The 12,238-nt window shown below is 41.5% G+C and overlaps 1 protein-coding gene and 2 non-coding genes across 3 annotated transcripts; all 3 read right to left on the bottom strand.

Moving 5' to 3' along the window:
- Nucleotides 1–220: 220 nt before the first annotated feature.
- LOC146968804 (eukaryotic initiation factor 4A-I) lies at nucleotides 221–11,982 on the bottom strand. Its single transcript, XM_085759855.1, has 11 exons — nucleotides 11,950–11,982; nucleotides 10,482–10,524; nucleotides 10,238–10,370; nucleotides 9,761–9,900; nucleotides 8,017–8,185; nucleotides 6,035–6,144; nucleotides 4,452–4,595; nucleotides 2,594–2,731; nucleotides 2,412–2,501; nucleotides 1,067–1,146; nucleotides 221–916 (listed from the first exon to the last, which is right to left on the bottom strand). The coding sequence occupies exons 1-11, from the start codon at nucleotides 11,970–11,972 to the stop codon at nucleotides 772–774; spliced, it is 1,215 nt and encodes a 404-aa protein (XP_085615981.1). The 5' UTR covers nucleotides 11,973–11,982; the 3' UTR covers nucleotides 221–771.
- Nucleotides 7,749–7,886, bottom strand: LOC146968806 (small nucleolar RNA SNORD10). The gene has a single exon (XR_015034347.1). It is a non-coding gene; the product is annotated as a small nucleolar RNA SNORD10 (small nucleolar RNA).
- On the bottom strand, nucleotides 8,887–9,024 carry LOC146968805 (small nucleolar RNA SNORD10). The gene has a single exon (XR_015034348.1). It is a non-coding gene; the product is annotated as a small nucleolar RNA SNORD10 (small nucleolar RNA).
- Nucleotides 11,983–12,238: the final 256 nt, after the last annotated feature.

Here is a 12,238-nt window from a genome sequence, read left to right as displayed (position 1 = left end):
TCATTCATTTGTTTGTAGTTGTTGTTGTTGTAGTTGTAAAGTCCAGACTGAACCACCCAGCTTTTGGATACCAGTGAAGAGGAAGAAGTAGCGCCCCAATGAGAAGAAAAAAAAAAGAAAGTTCACAGCCACGTTTGACAAAAAGCTTCAGTCTCTTTGAGTTTTCAATGTGCGATGTGTTATTATTATATTGAGCCAAGTTATTCATTTAATCTTAAGCTTTGTTTTTTTTTTTTTTTTGCTTTTTTTTCTAACAGTCACAAGCTAGGATCCTCGAACACAGCAACGTCAGGTTGGTTTTTCTTATTTTTTTGTACGTTTTTTTCTGTTTTTAAATGTGCTTTTTGGGGGTAGAGTGGTCTTCGTTCGTTTCGTTCGTTCGTTGTGGGGTCTGGGGTCTGATTTTAATGCTAATTGGGAGAATTTAGCTGCTGATAATTAACAATGTAAAGATGGAGTGACGGACTGTGGAAGCAGATTCTTCCAACATGGGCAGAAAAAAAAAAAACATAATAATTCAGAGGGGAGGGAGGAGCAGCGGCGGCGGCGGCGGCGGCGGCTCCTCCCTCCCCTCTGAACGGCGGCGGGGAGGAAGGGGTTAAAGTCCTGGTTCAGATCGTGTAAGAAACAAAATGGTTGACTTCTAAAATAAGCAGAGGGGAGGGGGTAATCGGGGGGTATTGGGGGGAGGGCAAAGGGCAACGTGGAGTCGTCGTTGTTTGTTGGTTGTCGTGGGCGATGGCGGCGGGCGGAGGGTCGGTCGGTGGCGTCTTAGATCAGGTCGGCCACGTTCATGGGCATCTCCTCGACGGTGGTGTTGTAGAACGTCTCGATGTCCCGCAGGGTGCGCTTGTCGTCCTCGGTAACCATGTTGATGGCCACGCCCTTCCTGCCGAAACGACCGCCTCGACCAATCCTGGCGTTCAGAAGGAAGAAGTCAGTCAGAACATCTGGAAAACTCGGACGAAGGGAGGGAACTGGGGCGTTCAGGGACCTCGACTCAAACGCCACAACTAACTAGACGCCGTGGTAACTAGGACGCGTTGTCGTGGGAACGTGTTCTTACCTGTGGATGTAGTTTTCCCTGTTGGTCGGCAGGTCGTAGTTGATGACTAGAGACACCTGCTGGACGTCGATGCCTCTGGCCTGAAGAGAAGAGGAGGAAGAAACATCCAGGTTAGTTACACAGCGACCACCAGGGGGCGCCACACTACAAATCTACAGTCAAAACACTTTAACTTCCTACAGATCCAACAGAAATCCTGTGTAATTACAAAAACCTTTAATTGTTGAAATGGAAGAGATACTTGTCCACCATGCAACGGTCCGATAAAGAGATATGATCATTATTTAAAACACTACGCTGAGCATGTGACACGTTATGACCCATAATCGTTTTGTCTATCCCCATTTTCTAAAAGTGTTTTTGTTGTCCTGCTTTTGATAAGTGCAGAAAAACAAGACAAAAACAACTTAATTTAGATGTTTCTCTACAAGTCTCAATATTGATTGTTACATAACCAACATTTGCCACATGTATACTCAATGTATGATATTCAAAAATCCCAATAAAGTATTAATCATTAAAACCTCAATTGTTGTTGCAATTTATTTAACCAAAAATGATAAATTAAGTAGTAAATACATTGTCTATTGGTTTATTTGGTTACTTTTAGTTGTAGGCCTAGATGACATTCAGTACTTTATCACTTTGAAAAAAAGTGCAGCCTGGGATGGATTTAGACTTGAGACTCATTCAGATTAAAAACCATAGATACAGATCTCTTGCTTTTAAAACCCAGAGAGCCGCGACACGCGTTGCACTATCATCCATCTGATTATTGAACAACAGCTCATCTGCTGTGTATGTTTGTAGGTTTTTGTTAACATTTTTATGAATTAGAATTAACACTTTTTAACAAGTACACACTATTAAGCATGAATTAATACAGAATTCTTCATTTCTAACACATGAATACTCATTAGTGTGTAGTATAAACAGTTAGTGCTGATCAATGATGAGTACATTTTTTTAACTATATAAACTACATAATGAGTATGCATGTGTTATAAATGATGAATTCAGGATTTAAAGCTGAACTAACCCTTAACAATGTGTACTTAATATTTAGTGTTACTGTTTCTTTGAATTAAATCGATTGAGTCGATGGGTAAAAAACACGATTCGACGGATTATAAACTGTTATATAAACACGACTGAGGTCTGGACGGTTTAGTTGTAATCCACCAATTAGTTGTGAGTCCGGGACTTTGCGCCCGGCTACAGTGGAGGGCAGATGTTTCTGTACCAAGGAACATTCAGTCCTGCACCAGCACGGCAGCTGGGAGGAGAGGGAACCCTGGACCGAGTCGGACCGAGCGTCTCTATGGTAACGGTGACGGTAACGTACCAGCAGGTCAGTGGTGATCAGGACTCGACTGGAACCGGAGCGGAACTCCCTCATGATCAGGTCTCTCTCCTTCTGGTCCATGTCACCGTGCTGAAACAAGACAAGAAGACGACAAGGACGGTGAGTGAGCGATTGTCTCATCACATCTGGACCAACAACTCGTCTTCTTCCTCGTCTCTCACCAGAGCAGACACGGTGAAGTCTCTGGCGTGCATCTTCTCGGTGAGCCAGTCCACTTTCCTCCTCGTGTTGATGAAGATGACGGCTTGTGTGATGGTCAGGGTCTCGTACAGGTCACACAGAGTGTCCAGCTTCCACTCCTGAGGGGACAGGAACCACAACCAGAACCAGGGTCAGGAAAGGGTTAACCATTTACATCAGTGACACTTTTAACGTAGTTTGTGATAAAGACTATAGACCACTATGAGGCTACAGAATTCAAAATAGGCTGGGATAAGACAAAGTTTATCAAAAAAAAAAACATTGCTCCACTCTCAAAAAACATAATTTGTCACATTGATTTTGGGTTTGATCTGTCTCTGTTTATTGACGGGACTGTTTTTCTAGTCATTTGTAAATTTCCAATTATCATATAAAACGAAGTGTTTAAAAAAAAAAAAAAGGCGGGGTGGAGATCACGGGCAGAGGCAAGAACAACTGCTGTCGAGCGGGAGAAGTGGAAGCGCTCTGTGGAGGCCCTATGTGCCACCAAAAACCACCAACCAGGGCTATATTACTCTAAAGAAACAGTTCAATATATAAAACAATACACAGATCCCGTCAAAAGAAAACATAAAAAACAATTTGTCACATTGATTTTGGGTTTAATCCGTCTCTGTTTTTCTAGTCATTTGTAAATTTCCAATCATATAAAACTGAAGTGTTTAAAAATAAATAAAAAGTGACTTCACAAATGTGGATGAGCCTCACAGAGAGCACAACTCGCAGCCACTTGCTGTTACAAAGGCTGTCTGGTTTTTATTATTGCAGAAAAATGCAACAATACAGATTAAGTCACTGTTTTTGAGGGGGGAAAAAACAAACTAGCAACTCTCAAGTCTGAAACTTTACATGCTTGAAATGTTCCTAAAGATTGTCCATAATGAAATGGCTCTATATACATATACACACACTAATTGAATTAGTTTTGGTCGTGGTAATAAGTAAACACTGAGTTGAGGCTCTGGTGCTGTAGTGATGAACACCAGAATTATATCCAATGTGATGAAAAAGTTAACCAAGACTAGCAGCGAAAAAAATAATTCAGTAAACTGAAATAAATATGAACAAATTAAAACTAAACTGAATGTCAGATAACATCAGCTTGGTTGTAGTTTTCTCAACAGCTCATCTGCTGCGTATGTTTGTAGGTCTTTGTCTGACATTTTTATGAATTAAAATTAACACTTTATTATAATATAATAAGTACACACTATTAAGCATTAATAAATACTGGATTCTTCATTTATAAAACACATGAATACTCATTAGTGTGTAGTATAAACAGTCAGTGCTGATCAATGATGAGTAAAAATTAATAATGAGTATGCATGTGTTATAAATGATGAATTGAGGATTTAAAGCTTAACTAACCCTTAATAGTGTGTACTTATTATAAAGTGTTACTGTTTCTTTGAATTAAATCGATTGATTCGATGGGTAAAAACACGATTCGACAGATTATAAACTGTTATAAACACGACTGAGGTCTGGACGGACGCTCAGGAACGTTTAGTTGTAATCCACCAATTAGTTGTGAGTCCGGGACTTTGCGCCCGGCTACAGTGGAGGGCAGATGTTTCTGTACCAAGGAACATTCAGTCCTGCACCAGCACGGCAGCTGGGAGGAGAGGGAACCCTGGGTGTAGTTTTCTTAGCTCAATATGGGACGATCTTAAGGCCTGACAGAGGCTTTTTACTAAAACGTGAAAAACTAAGACGAAGACTAAATAAAAAGTAGACAAATTCCTCAAAAATTAAAAACTGCTTCATCACTTGAACTCACTGAAACTGAACTGAAATAAAAAAGCAAACTCTCACCTCCTTCTCCACGTTGATGTAGAACTGACGGATTCCCTCCAGGGTCAGCTCCTCCTTCTTCACCAGGATGCGAACCGGCTCACGCATGAACTTCTTTGTGACCTCCAACACGTCGGCTGGCATGGTGGCCGACAGAAGGACAACCTGACAACACACACAGAGACACACACACACACACGTTAGTTACCCCGAAGGATCGAAGACACTTCTACCATCTGAACTTCTAGAGAGAAGAACCTGAGCAAATCCGTTTTCAGGGTTCCTACAGCTTAAGCCAACTTAAATTTAAGACTTTTTAAGATGTTTTTAATGCCATTTGAAATGAAATTTAAGACCGACTTCACAATAAACACAAATGCAAAAAAAAAAAACACACCACCACATCTATTTCATAGGGTTAGGGACAATTTTACCCACTTTCCTATGTGGTCCAAGGTAAAGTGACTGCTACATGAATGATTGTGGGGGGGCTGATTTGGGAGCTGGTGGTGGTAAGAAATTTAGCAGTGACGGCCACCACTAACTTCTCTATGTCCGAATGTTACCAATTTTTGAGATTTGAGACTAATTATAATCATAAAATCCCACTTACCAAGTGTTTACATTTTTAAGACGTTTGAAAAATTGATGTAAGACATTTTAATGCCAATTAAGGCCTTGTTTTTAGATTACTGAATTCAATGCCTGTTTTGTTTCTTCCTTCTGAATTAAATCGATTGATTCAATGGGTAACAACATGATTCAGGGTTTCTGCAGGTACCAGCAAATCTAATTTAATGCTTTTTAATGTCCTTTTTAATACCATTTCAAACATTTTTAATGCATGTGACTGCAAATACTATACGTGTGCGACTGTGCGTACATACACTTACCTATATACACATACACAACTACCCAATTACTTGGTTCTGCATGTTTATCAATAGGGGTGCACCGACTGCAATTTTCTGGCCAATCACCAATTTTTAAAAAGCCTGACCTGCCTATTCCGATTTTTGCCGCTAGCGATAAAAAGAAAAGTCAACAGTATCCTGCCACCACCTAAAAATATAAATTTAGAAAATTCTCCATTTCTTCACCCACGTTTAATTTTACTGTAGATTAGCTGTATAATCCCCCTATTTTTCTGCTCTTTGTGCTCTATAGGGATGTAATGATATCAAAATCTCACTGTATGAATCAATCAAATTTTTTAAATCCATTTTTTAATGCCTTCGAGAATCTAATTTAATTCCTTTTAATGCCATTTAAGGCCTTAATTTTAGCAGAATATATTTAATGACTTTTAATGCTTTTTAACGACCCGTGGAAACCCTGATGATTGGACAGATTGACATGAAACGTTTTAGTTGTAATCCACCAATTAGTTGTGAGTCCGGGACTTTGCGCCCGGCTACAGTGGAGGGCAGATGTTTCTGTACCAAGGAACATTCAGTCCTGCACCAGCACGGCAGCTGGGAGGAGAGGGAACCCTGGACCGAGTCGGAGCCGTCTCTACGGTAACGGTGACTATGAGGACTTGGACCGTGTTGCACTATATAAATACATTTAAAACAGAAACCATCCATGCTCGCGGCTCTCACCTGTGTGTTGCTGGCCAGTTTCTGGAAGATCTCGTAGATCTGGTCCTTGAACCCTCGACTCAGCATCTCGTCGGCCTCGTCCAGCACGAACATCTTGATGTTCTTGGAAGCTGCAGAGAAGAAAAAAACAAAACAAAACAAAAAAAGTTTTAGAGCTGGACAACACTTCTGTTACATCTATCAAAAACACTAATGTCATGTCACATGGATTCAGTAGCTCAGCAGCAGCAGCACATGTCTGTGTCTAAGATGTTTTAATGTCACAGACACACCACTAGGTGGCGCCTCCTCTGCAGCTCAGAGTCAAACATCCAGACATTTTGGTTCAGGGGAGACAGACGCTCCAGGTGAATAGGGTTAAAAGATGTCACCGTGAAACCTCCCAACTTTATCACTCACCTTAACACTAAATAGTTTTTGCATTACAGGTTCAGTCAAATGTTGTGTTTAAATATGTAAATGAGGCAATATCTGATGAAATATGCTCTAATGTGCATACTACATTTCCAGAACTGAAATCTGAACAATGGATAAAGCTGCTTTCAAAATGCTTGTTTTATTTTGTTGACATATTGAGTCAGAAGTTTTTGGATATCTCTTTGTTTTTTTGGGGGGGGGGAAATGTATAGAATATAGATTAGTATAGACTAGTATTATATAGAGCTATGAAGGAGTGGAAAGCCCTTCCGAATTATGTTAAACAAAGAAACATGGTTAGTTTTAAAATGAAACTAAGAGATTATTATTTTGATCGCAATTTTGACCATTAGTAGCCCATTTGTAAATTGGGTCCTGGTATCCTTGTTGTGTAGTGATTCAATGTAGGAGCGGGTAACATATATTCAGTGTTTGTCTTGGATGTTTTGTATGTGTATGCGTATGTGTTGAGTATGTGTTTTCTGTATGTATTTTTTGTTTTATGTTTAAAGGTGTACAGAAATGGCCGTTTGTCCCGTTTGTCGCGCCGAGTTGTCACGAGGTGCAACACGAGTTTACCCGAGTAAGGAAAATGAATTTGATTGGTCGTTATCGAGCGGGCGGGATATTCAAAGTTTGGGGCGAGCCCGAGCTCCGTGTGTGTGCGTGTCTCAGACGTTTGAATGACGGATTACGGATCCAATATAAGTGGCTAGTGAATCGTGTACAGGCTGACGTAGAATCCGTGCGCCTGCATTATCCAATACGAAAAAAAAAAACTACACTAAAATACACACTTTCATCACGGATTTACTCAAAAAATAGAATTTTGCACAAAGTTTGTCCTACATCGTCTGATAGATGAGTTATTACACTAATTTTATGACCCAGAGTGGGCTCAAATTCAATTTTCTTTTCTGTACACCTTTAATGGTTTGTATTTGTCATTTATTATGATGAAAAGACCCCAGGAAGAATAGCTGCTGCGTGGCAAAAGCTAATGGGGATCTAAATAAACAAAACAAAATTTTTGGGTGAATTTAGGAGAAATCTGACTAAATGAAGTAAAATAAAAACCTTAATGTGGATTTTCTACCATTGCTTTTGACTTTTCTGAATGATCAATGCATGAAAACGGTGTTTTTGCCTGTTAGTGTCTGGTCTTAAACTGGGACAGAGATGTCGGGAAACTAAAACTACAGCTGCATGAAGCCGTTTATTTCACAATAAACTGACAAGAGACCAGACAACTGGACTTAAAAAAAACCCAGAAGTTGTGTGTTGTACGTCTGCTGCTGTACTCAGGTTGTGAGGTATGATCACGTCTCTGGGTCTCCAGCGTCCAGACGACTCGAGCCGACAGAACGCCGACCGGAGCGACGGGACGCCGGAGTCTCCCAGAGTCAGTTGACACGCATGGGTTTCATCATCATACAGCAGGTTCAGTTTAAACGTCACTCGTTAGAGAAGCGGTTTAAGTCTTAAAGGTTGTGCGAGTATAAAACGACGCTTTTCTGAATGTGAATTATAATTTAAAAAATTGGGCGCTGTGAGTGAGGACTTACAGAGGTTTTTGCGAGTCAACATGTCGAAGACTCGGCCAGGGGTTCCCACCACGATGTGAGGAGCCTCGGCCTGCAGCTTCTGGACTTCACTGCGGATGTTGGTCCCTCCGATGCAGGCGTAGCAGTTGGCGCCCATGTAGTCGCCCAGGGCCAGAACCACCTTCTGGATCTGGACAGGTCACAACAAGAACAACGACGTGTCAGTCAAACATCAGCATCAATAAACTCATTTTACTTCAGACTAGGGATGTCACGATTATAGATTTTCTTGGTACGATTATTGTCAGAGAAATAATCACGGTATTACGATTATCATCAATACATTTCACAACACTATGAATGTGTAAAATCAAATATAAAGTCAAAATATAATTACATAACTAATCTCTTAATATAGGACCAGTTATCAATCCACTGGGGGAAGTGTTTGAAATATTTAAGTAATTAATTGTCACCTATATCAAATGTTTGTTTATTTTAATGATTTTTTCACAATACAAATGACACGCTAACATTTAAATTCCTACTAATTCAGTGTTACTTTTTTAGATAAATGGACCAGTATCTGTGCATTTACCTTTACTTGGCGCACATCTGCAGATATGGTTCCAACATAATCTTTTTCAGAAAGTGACGGTATTTAGGAATCTTTACGATCAATTAATTGTGGCGTTTAATACCACGATTAATTGTGAAAACAAGTAATCGTGACATCCCTACTTCAGACTCATAAGGAAAAAAACCTAAAAAATGTGTTCAAGAGTCGGTTCAATCCTGTTTTAACGACATTAAGCGTCCATTTCTCTCCTCATGGGACGTTATAATAATGAAACTATAGAGTCGGTTCCTCCTCTCCCGTCTTCTGCTGCTGTACTCAGGTTGTGAGGTATGATCACGTCTCTGGGTCTCCAGCGTCCAGACGACTCGAGCCGACAAAACGCCGACCGGAGCGACGGGACGCCGGGGTCTCCCAGAGTCAGTTGACACGCATGGGTTTCATCATCATACAGCAGGACAGAGGGAGCCGCTCCAGGTCCTGAGTAGAGCTGCTACTAATGATTGTTTTCACTAAAGATTAACCTGTGTATTATTTAAAACGACTAATCGATTAGCTGTTTGAGAAACAATGATACAAAGACGACGTCCTCAAATGTCTTGTTGTGTCCACAAATCAAAGAGATACTCACTGTCATAAAGGAACCAGAAATATTCACATTTAAGAAGCTGAAATAAGAGAATTTGGACTTTTCTTAAACTACTTAAATCGATTATTAAATTAATCGTCAACTATTTTGATAATCGGTTTGTTGAATTAATGGATTTGAGGTTGAGAACCGCTCAGACACTTTGCTTCAGAATCATCAGACGTCTACGGTGCTTTAAGTTGTCTTAATACTTTGTAACTCCACCGTCTATAAAACACTTATGAACTTTGCTGTGTTGAAAGAAGAGAAGCCGACATCTTCCTTCTTATGTCACAGACATGTTTTATAACAAAGTTTTAACGTGTTCTTTGTGCAAAAGCATCAAGAGAACTCGGTTTCAGTCTAAATTATTGATCATACACCTGCACCTTGTGGTTTTGGGACATAAACTGTCCATGTGCTGTGACTGTCTGCAGCCAATTATTTTAATACTAAAAGACTGAGCGAGTGTTGTAGCCAATGGAGACGGTGGGTGACCTCCAAATCAGGACTGTAAACGTCCAGCGTGGCGGCTGCCAGGGTTTTCAGAGTTTGTTTACCTGCTGAGCCAGCTCCCTGGTGGGAGCCAGGACCAGAGCCTGAGTGGCTTTCATCTCCACATCAATCTGCTGGAGGATGGAAATGGCAAAGGTGGCAGTCTTCCCAGTTCCAGACTGGGCCTGAGCGATCACATCGTAGCCTGAGGGCAGAAGGGAGAGGAGGGGACGTTAAGTACCGCAGACCCAGAGAAACCAAGGCTGCAAACCTTAGAAACAGTTACTAAAATACAAATCATTGTTCACTCTAAGGTTGCGTTTCATTAACTCAGTTTAAGTAAAAGAAAGAAGAATCTGAACTAAAATAAACACTGTGATGAGGAGTTAAAACATGACATGTGTCGTTCTGGGAGCCAAATATGGTGCAGCTGTGTAACACTCACAACATATTTCTTATGATCTAATAAGCAGGACATATTGTCTAATAAACGCGTGCATCAAAAGAAAGAAATAAAAAGGCAGGTTTTACATGTCACTCACCCTTGATACAAGGGATAATGGCTCTCTGCTGGATGGCGGAAGGCTTCTCAAAACCGTAGGCGTAAATTCCCCTGAGCAGAGTCTCGCGCAGGTTCATCTCATCAAAACTGTCCACGATCTCGTTCCAGTTGCTCTGCAGAGACACAACAACAAGTTCAGGATTGAAATATCATTTTTATGTTGTAATGGTGATGATTATTATTATAATATAATAATAAAGAATGACCCCAGGAGACGGACTCACCTCAATGATCCCATCTGGCTCCATGCCTTCCGGGCCATTGTCTCTGCATAAACAAGGAGGAGGGGAGAAAAAAAAAATTGTGTTATTCTGAGTCACATTATTGCACAATTTCATAAGCAGAAAAAAAATACAGATATGGGTAATATTATCCCTAGGGGGATGCCCTGATAGTTGATTTATTACATTTCTCAACTCTACCTCAATATGCAAATCGACCTTATTAATATTCATGGGCGACACCACTGAATAAGGTGGTATATTGTGTTTTAATATGCCACCTCTCCCCCACATAAACACTATCACACAGGCTCCATCTTCACACATTATTCTCCGTTTCCTCCAACACAGTGAACGCCTTTTCACCGTCCGCCATTTTTTTTTTTTACACTACATACATCCAAGATGGTCGTTTCTCTTTCTCCGGCGGATCGAGCGCACACCACAACATCAACGACCAAAACAGTTCAAATAAAAACACAAATCGATGTTTATCACTGATTTGAATGTATTCTTGTTATATTTGTTATTATTGTTGTTATAATAATGAAAAAGATAGGGCGCTAAAAGAGCAGCGTACGTTAACTAGCCGCTAGCGCCGCTGCCAACAGGCCCCACATCCTCCTTTATGTCGCCTTTTATTAACAACCCGTCCAGTCAGCGTTTCCCTTTTTCCACACAAAACGACGACACACACTGACACAAAACACACAACACACGTCGACACAAAACGTTTTTTCTTTCGCAGTCAGGGTGGGACTCGTTGTTTCCAGCGGCGGAGGGAGACTAGCTACACAGCAGCGCAGCGGCAGCACACGGCGGAGGAGGAGGAGGGCCATGTGCGAGCGACGAGGACAAAAGCTACTTAGCATTTTTTTTTTCTCGCATCTTCCACCAGCTCCGATTCGCTTTCTTAGAGTCCGACAGCTCTAGTTTACTTTTAAAAAAACACGGTGAATGCGATATTTTTTTTGTAACGGCGAAGGCGCGGCGGAGTGATACACACAATGACCGTTGAGGCCTACTTCATCCTCACTCACGTGTTAACCAGGAGGCGCCGGCTGCCATTACATTTCATTGAGCTTAAGCCGCCATGATTCTTCGTACTTCCTTTAAATCCACACGCGTAACACCTTCATTTTTGAGGCCTAAACGTTCATTTTGAGTCGAAAATGGGTTGTAGGAAAAAAATCTAACGTTTGATTTTCCCCCCGGTGCCGGTTAACGTGAGCACCGGTGATGTTACGTTAGTCTCCGACCGACCGAGGCCGGCGGCGGCTGCTGGCTGCCCTTTTTTTTTTTTCCTTTACAGGCCTCATCTTTTAAACCGCCACAGAAACGCCAGGATGCATCACTCAAAGTTCACACCGCCGAAATCCGTCGATAACAAACATTAGCAACGCGACGGGATCGGAACAAACCGAGTTTCGAGCCGCCGTGTGACCGTAAAACCGTAAAAAAGTTTCCTTACCTATTATCATATTCAGCCGACATTATTCCAAAGAAAGAAACTGCGGCAGAAATGACTTATATATGGTGACAACACACAAAGACGCGCTCTCATTGTCGCACACGCCCGTCACTCAGCGATAGGCCCGCCCACCGACGCTTCTGATTGGTCCAAACGCACGTCACGTTCGAAATGGGCGGGCCCAGAGCGTCCTGCGTCATGCGTGCGTAGGGCCTGATTGTAGCGCTTCCAGCACGCCAGAGGGGCGGGGTTTAGGGGTTTATGAGAGGACTCTGTGTGAGCGCGGAGT

Source organism: Trachurus japonicus, chromosome 18, assembly GCF_045865225.1.
Source record: "Trachurus japonicus isolate A0001 chromosome 18, Traja_1.0".
Lineage (NCBI taxonomy): Eukaryota > Metazoa > Chordata > Actinopteri > Carangiformes > Carangidae > Trachurus > Trachurus japonicus.
This window is presented reverse-complemented; position numbering and strand designations above follow the sequence as displayed.

Excerpts from the sequence above, each read along its gene's own strand:
- LOC146968804 (XM_085759855.1), bottom strand. The coding sequence starts at position 11,972 with ATGTCGGCTGAATATGATAATAG. Across the intron at positions 4,596-6,034 it reads AACTGGCCAGCAACACACAG|GTTGTCCTTCTGTCGGCCAC; the intron begins GTGAGAGCCGCG and ends GTGTGTTGTCAG. Across the intron at positions 1,147-2,411 it reads TGATCACCACTGACCTGCTG|GCCAGAGGCATCGACGTCCA; the intron begins GTACGTTACCGT and ends TCTTCTCTTCAG.